At 29.4% G+C, this 20,315-nt stretch overlaps 2 protein-coding genes across 2 annotated transcripts; both read left to right on the top strand.

Moving 5' to 3' along the window:
- The first annotated feature begins 327 nt into the window (after positions 1-327).
- On the top strand, positions 328-5,731 carry LOC136079680 (H/ACA ribonucleoprotein complex non-core subunit NAF1-like). Its single transcript, XM_065795859.1, has 6 exons — positions 328-3,593; positions 4,465-4,561; positions 4,834-4,916; positions 5,286-5,440; positions 5,542-5,593; positions 5,670-5,731. Exons 2-5 carry the CDS (start codon positions 4,522-4,524, stop codon positions 5,564-5,566), a joined length of 303 nt encoding a protein of 100 aa, XP_065651931.1. The 5' UTR covers positions 328-3,593; positions 4,465-4,521; the 3' UTR covers positions 5,567-5,593; positions 5,670-5,731.
- A 113-nt stretch (positions 5,732-5,844) lies between these two features.
- LOC136079286 (GATA zinc finger domain-containing protein 14-like) lies at positions 5,845-8,636 on the top strand. The gene is made up of 3 exons (XM_065795019.1): positions 5,845-5,883; positions 6,145-7,236; positions 8,452-8,636. The coding sequence occupies exons 2-3, from the start codon at positions 6,222-6,224 to the stop codon at positions 8,634-8,636; spliced, it is 1,200 nt and encodes a 399-aa protein (XP_065651091.1). The 5' UTR covers positions 5,845-5,883; positions 6,145-6,221.
- The last annotated feature ends 11,679 nt before the right edge of the window (positions 8,637-20,315 follow it).

Here is a 20,315-nt window from a genome sequence, read left to right as displayed (position 1 = left end):
AAGTGTCACATTAACTAGAAAGACATATAAATAGTATAAGCCAGTCTGAAGTAAACACCTGATATGGCATCAAGGTCATTGATATCGTTTAAATTTCCACTGTTTTGTTTATTGCATTGTCCCCTTTCAAAAATGCATATAATTCATTTCATTGCATAGTCCACTTTCAAAAATGTTTTTAATGTAATAAAATGTCAGTCCTATACAAGATCATTCTTCTAAAGAACCCATTTCATATATGAATTGTGTTCAAGACACAGCCTTCATATTGACATTGTGATCAATGTCAAAATGAAGGCTGATGTTGAAATTCCTGAAGATTGGCAGATGGTTCTTAAGAATTGCGAGAAAAAAATTCATTCAAATTTTAATGTTGTGAAATTTTTGTAACTTGTTTTGTTAATTTTGAATTTTAGATATTAAATGGTATTAAATGTGCGCCCATGTCCAATAAAAAAACTTAGTCTGAAAACTTTTTATTCAAGATATACACTCATATCTGTATATAAATTTTTTGAATTTGCTTCTTTTACCATAACAACTGGAATGGCAATGTTGAGAATATTGTTCAAATAAAATGTCAAAATAATCAAGTAGTATATAAATTATAATAAATATTAAATACATAGTCTGTATAATCTGTTATTTTACCAATAAATTTTGCCAAATATTCTGACTTTAAAGTTCTTAGGTGCATTTCTAAAGTTGGTAAACAACTAAGCACTGGCAAAATTTGTTTAACTTTGGAGATTAGCAGAAAAATATTGGGATAAAAAGCAATTTGGTGATAATTTTTTCCTTAAAATATACATCTATATATTTAGTTTTGTCAAGTTCTAAATATGCAGTAAATAGGTTATTGAACAATTCTTGTTTGTTGTCTTATGTTTATTTACACAGCATGTGTTAAGGGTGGTAATTTTTTTTAAGTGACGGCCCCATAACTATCAGTGGAATAATTACCTAAAACTCATAAAAACATAAAAATAAACTATATAAACACAAATCCATTTTAAAGTGTAGTCAAAAGTTTGAAAATTTGCTTAAATAACTCATTGTTTTACTATTATATATTGTATATATTTAAGTATAGTCTGTATTTTAGATCTATAAGGTATCAGAAAATAGTTTAATTAGACAAATTGATCTCCCTTATGATATTTTAAAACCAAGAAATTGTATATATGGAAATTTGATTGAGAAGTCACTGATGGATTTTTCAAAATAATGTAAGACAAAGGAGATATTAGGAAAATATTATTTTCTTTTAGAATTGGGTAACATTCCTAGATCAAGTGATGTTATTAAAGAAATCTCAATTAAAGTGTGTCAATTATGAATTAAAATAATGATACCATGTTTTACGAAAAAATCTGTGCAAAGAAAAGTAAAGTCTGCTATTTAAAATTATAAATTTGTTATTACATCTTCACAAAGTACAAATAAGAAGACAATTATTATAAATAGCTGGGATAAATAATTTGACTTATTTCCCAAAAATGCTAAATTATAAAGTCTGGAAGATAAACTCTTTCATAAACTTTAGAAATCTTCTAATGGGTGCAAAGGTCAGTGCAGTATTGTCACAGAGCCTATTACAACAAATCCGTAAGACTTGCCACCTAAAAGAAAAGAACTTTAAACAAATTGTAGTCCAATCATTTGATGATAGAGAAGTAGTGAAAGTTAAGAAGAAAATAGTACAAGTGATGATTACACAATCCCATTGAAACGTGCAAAGATTACCGGTAAAATGGCATTTAAGATATCTGAAAATAAAGGGTATCCAGTAAGTTGTATGGCAAAGATTGCAGAAGCTGTACTCAATGCAGTTGGTGAGACATTGATTTGCAGATCAGCAGTCCAAAAAGCTTCTACACTTGTGCATGAATCAAGCTTGATTCGGTCTTATATCGTCGATTCATTTTGATGGTAAGAGCATAGAAAAACAACATTATTATAGCAGTTGCATTTCAAGCAAGTCTAAATCTTTGGTTATATCTTTGAAAAAATTAGAGAAAGGCAACTCTGTTTCTATTTATAACATGTTACACAATATTATTTTGGAATTAAATTTGTTAGATCAAATTTCTGCTTTGACACTTTGTGACACCACTGCAGTAAATACATATTCTAAAAAGGGAGTAGTTAAGCGTTTGACAAAAATTGTTCCAGGTTTAATGTATCATTCTTGTTGACTTCATGTTCTCAACCCAATTCTTAACCATTTTATAAACTCAAAGTTTGATTCCTTATCAACATTGCCTATTATTAATTACTGGTTCATTAATGAGTTGATTAGTAACTGCCATGATTTAATTGAAAAATACAAGCCTAACGGGCCAGTTATTGAAAGTAAAAAATATGGCAGGAATGATTATACAAAGAGCTGGATTTGTAAAAGATACAAGTTATATTGAGACACATAGATTTGGTTTGCAATGCATTTTTCTAAACCAGGGCTTTTCAAATACACGATGGAATTCAAGAGCTATCTATTGCTTGAAATATATGCTTTTGACTTTGATTTTGGAAATAAAAGAATCAATAATAGAGGCTTACAATTTTATTGTAGATTGCTTGGCCAAGCCAAGGTTCTCTTGCAGAAGAAATGTTGATGATATAACAAAGTTAAAATTGGCATTAACTGGTAATTGCCTAGAGTGTTTGGAAAGACGCTGATATTTGGAATTATTGTCCATTAGACATTGATTACACAAATGAAGTGTGCAAAAGGTCTCTTGCGAAAGTTAAATTATTTCTTCAAAGAAACTTCATGAACTTAGAGGCCAAATTTCTATGTGTGTTATTGTGATAAAGTAACTTAGTTTTAGAACTATATTTAATTCCATGACGCAATTTTTAAAGTCTTATATCTAAAAATTTAGAACTCAACAAACAATAACAAACGACAGGTTACATAGATTTTTATGTGTAGTTTGTAAGCATGGAGGCTAGCCAAGCTAGACGATTTGTAGAACCTGCGAATTTGGAGGCGTTTTTCAAATATAGGGGTCCTTTTTCAAATACAAGGATATTTTTTTTTAGTAACACACCTAGTAATGGACAACTTTTAAGATTTTAATGCCCTAATGACAAATTGGAGCAAGGGGGCTCTGAACTTTCAGCCACAGCACTGTTTGTAAGGTATTTTCAGCCCTATGTATATTTGTTACTTTGTTTTTTTTTAATTGATATTTTAGTTTATAAAGGTCCTTTAAAAAACAAGAATTTTTAATCTTTAGCAACTTTATAACTTGAATACTTGATTTTTGAATAATTTTATCATTTCGAAAAAATTAGTTTGTGCAAAAGGTTTTTTAAATCTGTTACGGTTGAAATTATTTTTAAAATACTTTTTGTAACATTTCTCCACCGGTAGTTATAAGGTAAATTAGTTTTAAGAAAAAAATGTAAAAAATTCCCACCCTTTGTATGTATATTTAATGTTTGTTTGTTTTTGTTGTTGTTGTAAGCATTTATTTGATTTTTGTTGATGATATTTTTAAAAAGAAAATCTTGCAGCAATTATTCAAGATGAATCAAAAATCTCTAACTATGTTCCTAAAGTTCACAATGAAGTGCTTCTGGAGGTCAGTTTTATTTCTTGTTTAGAAGTAAATTGAATTGTTTTTTCTTTTTTTGTTTTGTTTGTTTTTTTAATTATGAGATTCTTTTAAGTTTTATTCTTAAAATGTACTAATGTCTTATTATGTAGTTTTTAACTTGTAGTTAGTGAATCATTTATGAGTCGGTCAACATTTTATATAAAAAAATGCCTTAAAGATTGATTTATTGTTATTTATCTGACTGCTGAAGAAAAAAAAGGTGTTTTATGGCATCTAATAATTGTATATCATAAATTTATTTAAGAAAGCAATCTTATACAAATAGCAGTTTAAAAAATACCAATAGAACATAGAGTTAACACAATTGTGTTAACTTTATGTTAACAAAACTGTGTTAACTGTATTAAATGTTAAAACCTGTTCAAAACAAAACTGTGTTAACTGTGTCAAATGTTTAAAACTGTTGATATTGCTTGCAACATAAATTATACATTAGTTATACATAATGTATATTTATAAACATAGATGAAACATAATTACATAATAAAATAAATGATAGTGATACTAAGATATAATTATAAAAACTAGCAGGGCATGAAGTAACAAGTAAATACTTTTTTTGTGTTTGTTTTTTTTTTATGGTATTTTTTATATAGCATTGCTATATAAAAAGTACCATATAAAAAGTACCATAAAAAAAAAAATATATATATAAATAATAAATATATAAAGGTCCACAGCATTATTTAAATATTCATTTAAATAACGCTGTGGACCTTTTTTAAGTAAAGAAAATGACATTCTGTTTTGGAAAAAAAGAGCAAGTTGTAAAATATGCATATTTGTGATTAAAATCAAAAATTTCTACATATAACGAGAATTTTATTTCTTTTAGGAGCTACCTGTTATTGAAGAAATAGAAGATATCAAACTTACTAAGGAAGATACTTTGATGGTTGTTGGTTCAATTTTGTCTGTTGTGGACAAGTTAAGTATGTTTATTTGTTATTTTTTTGACAGTATATGTGCACCTTATTATGTATTTACAGTATATGTGCACCCTATTAAGTATTTGTATACAGTTAAAGATTTTAAGTTCTAAAAATGTTACTAATTAAATTGTTAAATAAAATTTTATTTAACCACTAATTGCCAATTACTGTTTAAATAAAGTTGTAAAGATAACTATAATAAATAATATGGTGTATGTTGCCTTGTGTATGTTGAATGTGTTAGAAATGATATCCTTTTTTATTTTTTTTAGTCGTAGTGGAGGCTGACTTGAATGCACCAGCTTTAGATGCAGAAAGTGCATTTTTTCTGAATTCAGAACATTATTTAGGAAAGGTTGGTTTTTGTTTTGTGTGTTGGTTTTTTTTTTTTTTCCTTCTTTTTACAGCCATTTTCTAATTTTCAAAGAGTTTGATGTGCAAAAATTAAATAGATTTTTTGTAAAGCAGATGTGTTTTAGTATTATGCGCATATATATTAGGATTCGGAATTTTTAATTTAAAATTTATAAAACAAATAAATTTAATTTTTTGATCATTATTAACGATTTTTAAGCAGGCGGTAAGTACAAATAAAACAAGAATTGAAATCAACATTTTAAAAATTTTTAGGGTCAAATGCTTTTAATATGACTTTAACTAAATAGCCAAAACTGGCCTTGCCATTTTTAACCTTATTAAAAACCCTGTATGTATTGTGAATTAGGTATTTGATACTTTTGGTCCAGTGAAACATCCTTATTATACAATCCGACTTTTAGCAAAAACTGATGTATCAAAATTATCAAAAGGAACAAAGGTTTTTTCTGTGCCATTCAATAAAGAACTTACTAAATACGTTTTTGTTGAACAATTAAAAAAGTGAGTTTGTTTTAGAATATGTTTAAGCTTGTTACTATATACAATTCAATGACAACAATATTTTTCTAATTTTATAACCAATTTTTTTGTTCTATTTTCAGTTTAAAAGGGTCAGATGCTTCGTGAAAGGGTGATCAAGAGCCACCTGTAGAAGTAAGTTGTTTGTAAAATTACTTTTATTATCTAGTGTCAATTGTGCATGAGTTAATGTATGATTGTTAAAATATAGTTTCTAGACTATTCTGACGAAGAAGAAGAACGGAAAGCTAAGCAAAAATTAAAGAGTGAAAGGTGAAAACAAAATTAAATAGTTTTTAAAAATGTCTGCTTTTTTTTTTTATATTTTTTTTTTTATTGAACAATTTCATCTTGTATAGTTTTTTAAGTTTTATTTATCTTTCATTATCTATTATAGTTCCAAGCTGATTCAAACAAAATCCCTGGTAAGCTAAATTAAATCTTTTTTAAGTTTAACTAAAAAAAATTCATTTAAACTTCAAACATAAAATCGAATATAATACTTATTCCATATAATGTAAATTAAATAAGTTAATGTACTATGGATTTATTGTCTTATTATTTCCTTATCTTTTAATTATTTCAATTTGGTATATTAGCTAGATTTATCAATTAAATTATTAATTTACCTATATTTAAGAATTTAATTGAAATTATTATATTTAAGTTAACTTTTTATGTTGTAGAAAATAAAAATGGCAGAGGAGCTAGTAATGCTGCACGGAATCGACTAGCTCATCGATTTAATGGAACTAATCCTTTAATGGATCATGCAATTAAGCATCACCCATTTAAAACCCAACATACACCACGGAATAATCATCCAAACAAGAACAAAGATTTATCAACTTCTGACAACTCTAGTTCTAACTTTTCAAAAAGTGTTTCAAATCAATACCCGCAAAATCAAAATCATTTTAATTCAAATAACAAAAGTGCTAATTTTTTTCATCGAGATTCTTTACAAAATAAAAACCTGTCATCTGATTTTCCAAAGAGGTTTCCTTTACAAAATGGTCACTGTAATCCTCAAAATGCTAATTTTAAAAACTTTGTAGATCTTTCAATGCCTATGTCTTCTCATATTAGGCCAAATGTGACTATCAGACCTCTACCCACGACATCGAATCAAAGATTTGAGCCGAATAACATGCCAAGCGCAAATTATGTTCCCCGTAATACCTCAAGGTTTTCAGAACCCTACAAACATCGACACAAACAGTCAGACATACCGCTTGATGCGCATAATGACTTCAACAGGAATTTAAATATGCCTAGTTACCGAATGTCTAATCCAAATGGTGCGATTGTTAACTCTATACCTCATAACAATTTCTATGATCAAGAAATAAAAAGTAATCTGGCAACCTATCCCAACTGCCAAAATGGTTTCTCTAATCTACAGATTAATGGTAACAATCAACCTTATGTTCCGCCACCTGATTTTCACGGACCTCAATCAGGAAGTAGTTATAATATGAATGGCCCCCCAAAAAGATTTGATAGTCAACAAACAACATACGATTATAATATGAATAATCAATCAGTACCGTCACTGAACAGATTTGAAAATCAACAACCAGGAAATGCATATCAAGCGGTAGGAACTCCACATAACAATTTCTCCAATCAACCAAATAATAGTTTTTACAATCAACCAAATAATGCGCTTTTGCAAAACCATGGTCAGTTTATTCCACCTCAAGGTAATACCAGACAATCTTACTTTGGGTATCAGCCTCAGGCGGGATATCAACAGGGGCGTCGCCTTGGAGGGGGTAGGGGGGGAGTCTCCCCCTCCCAGAATCTAAAAAATAGAAAAGTTGGGAATTTCCTTGCCACGAGTTGAGGCAGTTGGGAAATCGGTGATAAAATCAAAAAACATTTTCTAGTTAAATAAAATCAAAATTTTTGCGAAAATCCATCAAAGATCTAATTCTTTTTTGACTTGGACAAATAAACTTTACGTTTATTAAACGGCCTAAGGCTGTATTCCACAGCTTTAAGTTTTTTTTCGCGCTTCTTTTTTTTGTTATTAACAATAAAAATGGTAGCTGCAAGTTTATGTTTGACTAAAAGCAGTTATTCATTTTTTTTCATACTTTCTACTTTGAAACGTGAATATTTATTTCCATGAATTGATTTTAACATTTCTGTCTTTGTATAAAAGATATGATATATGCATTTAAAATGATATGATTCATTTTTTCATATAGTAATTTTATATAAAGCTTTTATCAGAAAGTATAAAAAAATAAATTCTAAACTCTGATATGAACGTTTTGTGCCTGTTATTACTTCCAATTATCATTATACTAAAGTAGGATCAGAATTAGGTTTGTAGGAGTAACATGCCTAATAAGAATATATAATAGGATTATTAGTCTTATTCTACTATGATAAGACTCTTATATCTTAACACATTTATTAAGAGTGATAACTTTTATAAACATTAAATCATTTAAAAATTACGGTAAATTATAGCAACGCGTTTGTTTTCCAGCACTAACTATGCATTTAAAATGATATGATTCATTTTTTCATATAGTAATTTTATATAAAGCTTTTATCAGAAAGTATAAAAAAATAAATTCTAAACTCTGATATGAACGTTTTGTGCCTGTTATTACTTCCAATTATCATTATACTAAAGTAGGATCAGAATTAGGTTTGTAGGAGTAACATGCCTAATAAGAATATATAATAGGATTATTAGTCTTATTCTACTATGATAAGACTCTTATATCTTAACACATTTATTAAGAGTGATAACTTTTATAAACATTAAATCATTTAAAAATTACGGTAAATTATAGCAACGCGTTTGTTTTCCAGCACTAACTATGAAAAGCAAAAGATATATATTATAATGTTGCGTATGCAAAGCAGTATTTAATAACGACTATAAAACCAGTCCTGAAAGATCCGTTCATGGTGGTTTGGTAGAAAGGTTCATATAAAAACAGTGGGAGCCCCAGAGAATTTTTTTATAGCCTCCTTAGCTTCAAAAAAACGAAAAATAGAACCTTCGAATGCTGGTAACGATGTCGAAGTGGATGATGAAATACAAAGTAGTAAGCATACAAAGTTAGATTTGATAATAATTGAAACATTAACTTCAACGTGTGGTATATCCATAGAAGAAGAAACAACATCTTCTGATAAAAAATTTGAATAGGACGCAAGTTCAAAAATCCAATAGACTTGCTCTAGTAGAAGAGCAAAAAATAGAGGTGCAGAATTGAAAAACTGTCGAAATTCTTATCGATAAATGCAAGACTTTGGGATGCCAAGGGCTAGCGTTTAGGGAATCAGGCAGTGCTAATCAAGGTAACTTTGTTGCAGTTGTAAATCTAATCTCTCGCCACAATCCCACACTAAAAGCCTGGATTGAAGATAGAGCCCTTCGTCCATATAGAGTTATATACACGAGTCCATCGTCTCAAAATAAAATGATTAGTTAATTGCAACTGAATTAAAGAGTAAGATCATTGATAAAATTAACAGCTCCAATTTTTTTTTTCGTGATGGCCGACACTACTCCCGATATGTCACATAAGGACATAATGAGTATAGCTGTGAAAACAGCCAGTGAAAACGGTGAGATTCAGGAAAGGCTTTTGAAATCCGTTGATAAGACTGGAAAAAGGATGGCTGAGCTAATTTTATCTTCTTTACATAAAGAAGGCATTGACACATCAAAGATGGCTTTTCAGTTGTATGACTACGCGAGTTCAATGTCAGGATAGTTTAAGGGAGTACAAAAGTATATAACAGAAGAAGTTGGCCATAGTGTACCCTACATACCTTGCTAAGACCACAGAACAAACACTGCTCTTGAACATGCCTGCAATGATAATACTTTAATACGAGAATTGTTTAATGTCCTCAAAGAGTTGCATGTTTTCTTCACATCAAGCACAAAAATATTTAGTCATTTAAAAGAAAAACTTGAAGACATTGACTGTGCAATACAGCTTGTAAACCTGTCTAGAACAAGATGGACCGCACGAGCAAAATCTGTTAAGGCTTTAAATCAGTGTTTAGAAAAGGTTATTGATCTTCTTCAGATCATCTAAAATAATAAGATTTTTGATACTAACACGAGAACTAAGGCAATGGGACTTCTGAAAAAAGTAACAACTTTTGATTTCATTAGTACTCTTTTCTTCATGAAGAATATCATTGAGAAGATAAAAATATTACCAGAAATCTTAAAAAGTCCAAACTTCAATGTCATTGACAGTATTAATGTAATTGAAAGTACTGCCAAGTACATACAAAATATCAGTAACGATACAGATGCCATGAATAATTTGATTGAAAGTGCAGTAATATTTCTAGGAAATTACACATTGATGCAGAAAACGATTACGAACGACACCATAGATTAATAGCAATGGAGATGAAAGCTTTTTACCGGAAAGAATTCAAAGAGGTCATATACTCTCTAGCCATGGGTTTAACCGAAAACTCGGCAGCATTAAAGGAAATATTTGCCCCTATCACCAAAGTTTTTAGTTTTCCGTTAAATAAAGATAATTTGAGTATTGAAAACTTAACAAAAGCAAACAAACCTTTTCCTCCTGGATACAAGGATCATATTCCAGACGTCCATGTGCTGAAAGGCCAGATGGAAATTTTGATAGATATCTGTTATGAAGAAGGTGATGAAGATTTTAAGTCATCAAGAATACTAGCCAAGACGCTGAAAAACATTTTGTACCATGTTGTGAAGTTAAAGGATATACTGAAACAAGCCCATAAACTATGCATTTTTGTAATCACAGCTGCTTATGGTGTAGCGCATCAAATGAGCGTTCTTTCAGCCAACTTAAGATTGTTAAATCACATCTGAGAACAACAATGAGTGACGAGAGATTGGATAGTCTTATGCTACTGAAGTGCGAAAAAGAACTTTGTAAAGAAGTTAACCCCGAACATCTTGTTAAACTATGGGTTTAATTGAAGAAACGTCATATTAAAATCAAACAGTAGACAAAAAAATGATAGACTGATGATAAAATATTGTGCGTATAAGTCTTGTAATAATATAATATTTTCCATATTCCTTTGTATCCATTTCCGTAAAATTTTAAACTGCTATATATGTTGCCAGAATGGTTTGTAAAGTTTATTGGATTTGTAAATTGTGTTTTTTTGGACTGATACAATTTCACTATGAATGGATAAAACTTTTAGACGTTTTTTGAATTGAATATTTTGTATATATGTAAAGGAAGCCATGTTTTGTTAATAAAAGTTAACAAATACTCATAATTGGCAATTCATGAGAGTGAGTGCAGTGTAGTACGACAATCAGTAGATTTTGTAAATAGGACAGAAATTGATTTCTTGAATTCTTGAATTATAAAAAATAGTTGTGAAAACTATGTAAAGCAGTTGGGAAAAACAAGGTCTCTTAACCCTCCTTCCCCCCCCCCCTGGAATTTTCTCACGCAACGCCCCTGGATATCAACCATCAGAATATCAGCCAATAATTGAACCATCAGCATCTCCAATACAGCATAATAATTTTAATAATAAACCGTTTCATCAAAGTCAGGAAACGCGTTTTAATTTTTCTCCAAATCATTCGAATACTCAGGATTATCCGATCGCGCGTTTTCCGACTCCAAATCATTCAGTAAACTCTACACATAACCCAAATTTCAGTTCACCTGATTTTTCTCAAAGTGGAAGTTATTCAAAGAATCAAAACACGCGAAATCATCCTTGTGAAAACTATATCAATTCACCAAATCATCAGTCAAGTCACGCGTGGCCTCCGACTCATCCGCAACCTTCATACAATTGACCGAATTTCCGATCGTTTAATAGACATTAAATATTTTAAATAAAATATTTCGTTGGTTAAAAATATATTGTTGTCCTTGGAGCGGACAAATATATTGTTGTCCTTGAACCTGAATAATTATTTACTTTTTGCTCTGTAATAAAAAATTTGAGCTTAAATTAATATCATTTTTTGGCGTATCTATTAAAAACGGCCTTGCGTTACAATACATTTTTACTCTCGCTTTATCTGTGCTCTTTAAGTTTAATTGGTTAAATAATATTTGAAGATCAAGAAAATGTGAAAACGAATGGATTCTTCTTTTAAATTTCATTGTAAAAATTTTTAAAAATTAGCCAGAAGAATTTGAGTTTTGTATGAGTTTTTTAAAATTGAAAGTAGTCGGTTTTTAAATTATAAGTACATTTTAGCCAATATTTGATTCGATATCTAAAGATAATGAGATAGGCGTATGGGGCTCATCCTCTTTCGAACTAAAGCCCCTAAGTGCCAGGGAATCACACGCAACGTTTTGATTATGTTTAAAAGGTTGTTTTTTTTTTGTCGTTAATTACGTATTTACATTGTCGACAGTGGCGTAGCTACATATATAGCGCTTGAAGCGAGTTAAGTTAGTGTGCCCCGTCTTTTCGTTAGTTGTGTTTAAAATTATAGAGGTTATCTACAAATGGAATAGAAAGGCATCGTGTTCTTAATGTCCAATAAAGATGCCTAAATTGTAAGAAATGGTTGGCGATCCTGATGCTACTAATCCAGTATTACTAATGGTGTTTCCGTATACGTTTACATTCTTTTAATCTGGACAAAATAATTGTTGTTTTATATATAGTTTGAATATAAACTCTATGATTTAATCTACATGTTAACATTTTATTATAAATCAAATTTGTTCAAAATTTAAAGGCATTTCTAGCACAGTTTAAAATAGCATTTTCTTGCCTTTTCCTTTGCAAATCGATCAATTACTTATATCGAAATATCTCATGAATCAGCAGTTGTGTTCAAAGAAGAATTAGAAGTACTAAATCAGCTTCGTGTACAGAAGCTGATATGAATAGAACTAGGATCTCGTGTGAGAGTTCAGTATAGTGCAAAACCAGACATTTTTGAAGCACCAGATTAATAACTAACTTAGTTTTTGCAATGGTTGCGCACTTGCCTCAAAGGCTGGACTTGTAACAAAGGATCCGCGTTTCAAACCCCACCTTCTGGACAAGCTTTGCAACATCGGTTTGGAAGGAGGCGTGAATTTATAATTAAATGCTCATCCGTGGTGCTCTGTGACTTAAACTTAGCTCTTAAATACCTAAATATTGATTTTTTTTTTTTAATTCAATAATTATTTAAAATGTACTATTTTTACGTTTATTTGAATATAATTGAACGTTGCAAGGTAAGAATAGGGGATGTCAGTTTTTCGCAAACTGAGATAAATCAAATTTAGTTTTCAAAGTCTTCCCATACGTTATGTTTTTTCCTTTCCTTATCAATAAATTAGACCAATTTTTATTTATTTGCTTCAAAAACACTGAAGGTAGTTTATGATTTGCACGAAATGTTAATAAAAATGTCTTAATATTTTTAAAAACTGACAATCCCAGTTTTTCCCTTGCACCCTTCATTTGAAGGTTGCATTGACTACGATTTTTGGTTTATATATATTTTGTTTTACTTACGCTATTATACTGAACGGTTTTAAATGTTCAAATGCTGCGCTAGTTTTTGATCTTTATTAATACTTATATTATTTTTTATTTTATTATTTTTATTTTTTTTGTTATTTAGGTGCCCCAAGAAAACCTAACGGTCTTGTCACAGAGCACTGCGGAAATGCGTATGTATACGTATATATATGTGTGTGTGTATGTATGTGTATGTATATGTGTATATGTATGTGTTTATATGTATATGGATATATATATATATAGATAAAAAGATAGATAATTGGGCAAACGAAATTTTTTCTTAAAACCATTAAGGTTTAAAAAAAGTAGCAAAAGTGCTCATATTACCCAGACAACTTAGTAATATGAGCACTTTAAGTTAGCTTAAAAAAATAGCATTAATTAAGTAAAAAATATCAACCTGATAATTAGAACTATTTTTTGGAAAATAATGATTCGTTATTAACTAAACTTATCATTGAAAGATCAAATTTTATGCCACTTTTTGTTGAAACAATTTTTGTTGTTGTTGTTGTTGAAGCAACAACAACAACAACAAAAATTAGTTCGTTTGTTTTTCAATTTTATTAACTCAAACTTTGAACAATAAAAATTCAAACGATTTGAATTTAAATACAGAAAAATATTTAGTACTGTAAATATTAAAATTTTTTACTATGTTTTCTTTTCATTTAAAAAGCAATTAAAACCACTGCTATTTTAGGACTCTAAATTACGTAATTTCAATAAAAACACTGGGTAATTTGAGCATGCTCATATTATACAAAAATGACATCTTTAAATAAAGTGAAAACTAAATGTTTCTATGCATTGTTTTTCAAACAAAAATGAGTTGGATTTTTAGCCTATTTATTTTTCTTTATGAAAAAATGAATTTTATTATTTCAAAATATCAAAAAAAAACATGCAACTCAAGAAAAAATTAATCTTAGATATAGAAAAGGAAGTAGAAAAACTCAATTGAAATATCAAATAATAATCATTGAATGAAGATTACTTGATCGCATATTTTGATTTTGTGAAAGTGAAATTTATCTGAAAATCACAGATAAAAGTCGCATCAGAAAGCCGTTTGGAAGGAATGCGATTTCGTTGCAAGCACCTTTAAGCAAGTAACTTAAAACTATAACAAAAAAAATGTCTAAGTTTCAACAGCGGTTCTCTGTAACAAGACCTTGTGGTCTTTTTAAAGTGTCCGTGTTCTTTATATTTATCCTTTTCAAGTGTAGTTTTTCTCTTTTATATTGGTATCTTAAACATTTGTATTTTAAATCATGTAGTAAAGAACGAAAAAAAAAAAAAGAAAAAAAGACCGTAAGGACTTTTTAGTGCAACTAAATAAAACAAAATAAAAATAATAATAATAAGTTTCTCTCTAGTTTTATTACTAACTTTTGGCATATATATATATATATATATATATATATATATATATATATATATATATATATATATATATATATATATATATATATATATATATATATATATATATACATATATACATATATATATTGAAAGATAGATACAAATATTAAAAGATAGATATCTAATATATTAGTTTTAATGTTTAATTTTGTTAAAATTTAATTTAAAAAAGAACTTACAAAACAATTTTCGTTTATTTCAGTAGATGATCACACTGCGTAAAGTATGGCATCTGCTAATACTATTAGTAATTATTAGCTATTAGTCATAGCGTGTTTACAATCTAAATGTCTACTTCAGTATTCCAATACTTTAGAATGAACTGAACCCAATAATTAGTTAGCGAACAATTCTTTGAAGTTTATTACAACCCTGGCAAAATATTTAATCATTTATATCAATGTTTTGACTTGATTTCAACAAAGTTTTTTACTAAAAATATAAAGAGCGCAAAACATACAATGTTTTGGGTTAACCAAGATGGCTAATTTTCAAAACTGACTTTAGCGCGTTTAATATAAAGTATATGCTACAACTTATTAAAGCTTCTTGGGTGTTACCAACCATATTACAACGTAATTCCAATGAAAAATTTATTTGTTTAAACAACGTTAGATTTAGTTGGCCGATGTCATCTACAGGTACTTGTACCTTAAGGTGGTAGACTACTAAAAAAGTTTATTTTTCAAAAGTTGCAACATTTTAAACAGTAACTATTGTAGAATCTAAAAATATATAGATATATATTTTATATCTTCATATGTGCAAAATTTTTTAGATCTGAAAACATATTTATTTTAGCAGGGTAGTTTTGCTTTCCCTAGCAACGCTCATAGCAACGGCTATTTTAGGTTAGAAAACATGGTTTACTACATCTTACAAATTCTTAACACTCAAACCAGTATGACATAGTCTGAAAGAACAAAGTTGTTAATTAGGTTTATTACTAACATAAATGTAATGTAATTGCTATCAAAATGGGTTCTGCAGATCGTAGAAATAAATCTAGATGCAAAAAACGTAAATGTTACAGATTACTTGAAAATACTATTGACTTGTCTTCTTCAACTTTAAATAATATTTCAGCTTCAACGAATGTATTGTTGAACTAACCATCAGCTCCTGCTAAAAAGCTAAATCTGCCCACAACTGATTCTTCAAATATTCTTCAAGATAAAAATGTGGAAAAGCCAGAATGTTACATTATATTTAGTTCTGATGTTTTAAGTTCAATTTTAAATTGTGTTGGTTCATTTCCAAAGTGCAAATCATTATTAAAATTAAACAACAACATGTCGAGGAGGAAAGGTTTTTCACATCAACTTGTTTTGTCTTGTACTGAAAAAAATTTGGCGGAATGAGTTTTTCACAAGGCATAAAATCATTTGATATTTTTATCAGAACGTGTATAGCCTTTCGAGAAGTTGGAAAAGGACATGCTGCTATGGAAACATTTTGCAACATAACAAACAGTCCACCATCAATGCAAAAAAAACCATACAATGACATCGTCAATAAAATGCATTTTTGTTATACTAAAGTTGCCCAAGGTTCATTGAAAAGAGCAGCTGAACATGCACAAAATACAAGTAAGTCTTGTATTGGTGACCCTGATATAAAAAATGTTACAACAAGTGTTGATGGAACTTGGCAGCGACGTGGTTTTTCTTCTCTCAATGGCTTTGTTACAGCTATAAGTAGTGGTAAATGTGTTGACACTCAAACTCTCACAAAAAGTTTGTAAGGGTTGCCAGTATTGGAAAAGAAATGAAAGCTTACTAGGATATACTGACTGGGTAGAATCTCACATTTGCCCAATTAATAACAAGGGAAGTGCAGGTTCGATGGAAGCTTCTGGAGCTTTATAAATATTTAGATGATCAACAGTTTTTAACAAACTGCGCTATACAAAATACTGTGGTGATGGTAACAGTAAGTCTTACCAGGAAATTTTAAGTAAGAATGTTTATCCAGGATATAAAATTGAAAAAACTGAATGTATCAGCCATGTACAAAAAAGTGTTGAATTACGTTTACGCAATCTTAAAGCATCATACAAAGGAAAAAATTTAGAAGATGAAAGACTTACCGGAAAAAGAAGGATGGCCAATAAAGTTATAAATACATTACAAAATTATTATGGTATGAGCATACGACAAAACAAAGGAAACTTGATTAATTCATCACTATTCTCAAATCAACAGTGATAAAGAGCGCCACAAGTATTGTCCTCGAACCAGCAGTTCATGGTGTAAATATCAAAGGGACAAAGTTAATAAAACTTTGACTTATAAAAACAGCATAACCATTTCTTAAGCTGTCTGTGATATAATAAAATCTATTTTTTCACACGAAGATCTTGGTGCAGACATGTTATTAGAAAGATGTCTTGATGGTGAAACGCAGAACGCAAATGAATCACTCAATAATGTGATTTGGACAAAATGTTCCAAAGGCATTTATGTGGGAAGGTCAACACTTGAAATTAGTGTTGCATCTGCTGTCAATACAGTTTAATGATGGGAAAACTAGTTTGATGGATGTTTTGCTCAGTTTAGGAATTGATCCAGAGCATTAACCAAATAAAATCAACTGAAAAATTTAAAAACCAAAGAAAAAAGCTTAGAGCAACTAGGAAAGGCTTTGATGATAAATACAGCAATAAAAAGGGAACAGTATATGAAAAAGGGAAATTTTAACCTGTTTTTATATGTCATAACCTTAGTATTAAAATTTATATTTAAAGTTTTATTTGCATTTTTCTCTGTTTTACAGTTTTGCATTTTCTGGCAAAGGTTGCAGGAGCGCGTTTGTCCAATCGATTTAAAATTTTATATAAATTTTTTTTATGATGAGCTTTATGTCCTGAGATAAAAAAATTAAGAATGTAAATTTTTGAAAAATTGAATTTTTGGTCCATAATGTGGTCCATAGATTTGATCTTAATTCAGACGTGTTGAAAAATCTTACGATTAAAAAAAATTGTTTTTTTTTATCTCAGGACATTAATCTACATAAAAGGAAAAAAACTGCAAAAAATTAGAACAAAATTTATTTTACTTTTAGAGATATTTTTGCCAAGATTTTTGCATGTTTTTGACCTAAAACCACCTGTTTCTACCTAAAAATTATTTTGAAAAAATAAAAAAATTCAAAACTTTTTTTTTTAATGCCTTTATTGTGTTTGAAGTGAGAAAATCAATCTGAATAATGTCAAATACGAAAATTATTTTTATAGTAGTCTACCACCTTAAAATGCTGGTAATTGAATTTGGGTCTCTTAATTGTCAAATTAATTAGAATAAGGTCTATCTTTGAGTACAAATTAAAAATTTAAAATTTTTTTTCATAGACTTCACGAGTAAGAAAACATAACTGGAGTGCAATCATTAAAGTTTCTAGGTATAGTTCTTGACGAAAATACTACATGGAGAGAATATATAAGCACAGTATAAAATTTCAAAATATATTGGCATCATATACAAATCCTAACAATTCATTTCTGAAATCTGTTTTTCAGAAAAATAAGTACAAAAGGTTTATATTAAGATTTAAACGAGGTGGTTAAAATAATTTTCCATAGCAACGGCCCCTATCAGCACACTTTTCTTTCTTGTTTTGGACTAATTTTTGTATACTTGGCATACTTTTGAAAAAATTGAATTTTAGTGTGATAGTTAAGTCTGTTCTATATATAAAAAAAATAAACAAACTACATTTACTTTCAGTGTTATATAAGAAATGAATAAATGACAAAACTTTATATTTATGTTTACTTTACTAATGAAGTTGTTTATGGATTTTAGCTCTTTTATTATTTAAATATAGCTAATATAAAAAGTAATGGGAAATAAAAAAAATCATTTAAGAAAAGTGAAGAGGACATTCGCTGGGAACAAGTTCCAAAAAGCAAGTAAAACCGAAATCGTAACAACAACTTTACTAAAAAAATCATGTAGTGCTAAAAAGCTTAGCAAATTTAAATTGAATGAAAAACAGTGTTCAGATGATTTTAATTTAATTTTGTATTTTCCTATTCTCAAAGAAATAATAATGCAAGTTGGTAGCTGCCCAGATTGTCAAAATGGAGTAACCATACAAATGATGATTCAAAGAGAATGGGATTTTCACACAGTTTGAAAATCAAATGCACATCATGTTCATATGAATGGTGCACTTTTACAAGTAATACTGCGGACAAAAGCACACAAAGTAAAGGCAGTATGCGTTTGATATGTTCAATTTGAAAGTGCATTTGATATTAACTTAAGAATGATTATTGCTTTTCGTGAGATTGGTCAAGGGCATGAACCTATGAGTTGTTTTGCTCATATTACAAATATGAGTTGCATGAATGTAAATGCTTTTCAAAATAATCATAAATTGATTCAAGCTGCTTATGATTCTGCTGCTAGAGATTGTATGAAGTTTGCTGTAAATGAAACTAAAGCAAATGCTGTTGAAAAATCCACTACCGGTGTTCCATTAATCCAGCTTTCTCTTGATGGTACTTGGCAGAAACGAGGACATCTTCTCTTAATGGTGTAGTTACTGCTATAAGTAGCGGTCGATATGTTGATGCAGATGTATTAAGCAAGTATTGCAGAGGGTGTCAAATTTGGTTCAACAGAAAACAACATTCTAAATATGAAAACTGGAAAACAAATCACAATTGTTCTTTAAACCACACAAACTTGTCAGGAGCAATGGAAAGGATTGGTGCACTTAATATCTTTCAACGCTCATTGCAATTGTATGGACTCATATATAAGTAGTATCTTGGAGATGGGGACTCCTCTTCTTTTAATTATGTAGTAACAAGTGATCCTTACGCTGAGTATGATATCAAACCAGAAAAGTTAGAGTGCATTGGACACATTCAGAAAAGAATTGGAACCCGTCTCCGTAATCGTCGTAAAGAGAAACATGGAGGGCTAAAGTTAACTGGAAAAAATAATCTGACAGAAAGGGCAGTGAATATCATCCAGAACTATTTTGGAATGGCTATTCACCAAACTGCTAAAAATTGCAAATTAAATGATACACAAAAGATATACCAAATGAAAAAGAACATTAGAGCAGTACTTTTTCACTGTACCAATTTCAACAGTCAATCACAACGCCATGTTTTATGTCCTGTAGGACCTGAAAGTTGGTGTAAGTGGAAAAAATCAGAAGATGACCAGGGAAATGACAATTATAAACCAAAAGTTAATCTACCTATATGGGTTCATGATATTATATTAAGTGATTTCAATGATTTAAGTGATGACCAATTATTAAAAAAGTGTGTTCATGGAGAAACACAAAACTGCAATGAAGGGATCAATAATGTAATTTGGTCTAGGTGTCCCAAAATGTGTTTGTGAAGAAAGCTACCCTTGAAATTGGAGTGAAAACAGCTATATTGAGTTTTAATGAAGGAACATCTGGTCTTAAACGCATTTTTGATCAAAATCTAAATATACCATCAAATAATCAAAACCTCTACCACTATTATTGAAAAAATTATCAAGGATCTCATTTATATCAGTATAATTTAAACTATTTTTATTCATTTTTAAAAAATGAGTTTTGAGCGATCTATAAATGCAATAACAAACGGTTTGAAGCATTAACTTAAGAATTTATTTACATTTCAAAGATAAATTTAAAGTTTACCTCAATCGCTATAAATATTTTGAAATATTAAAAATTGTTTATGAACCACCATGCGGGTCACTCGTCATTTGGAAACAAATTTTATAAACCGCCATAAGGGTCACTTGTCACGAAAGGGTAAACCACAGTTATCGCATATAGAACACCTTCTGCACAGGTATTTTTGGAAGTGGTAAATTTTGCATGTAGCTAAAACAAAGCACCATGGTATTTTCATCAGCGTTCTCAATCTTCTTTTGTTTTGTATGAATCTTCTTGACTCTGT

Source organism: Hydra vulgaris, chromosome 04 (genome assembly GCF_038396675.1).
Source record: "Hydra vulgaris chromosome 04, alternate assembly HydraT2T_AEP".
Taxonomy (NCBI): domain Eukaryota; kingdom Metazoa; phylum Cnidaria; class Hydrozoa; order Anthoathecata; family Hydridae; genus Hydra; species Hydra vulgaris.
This window is presented reverse-complemented; position numbering and strand designations above follow the sequence as displayed.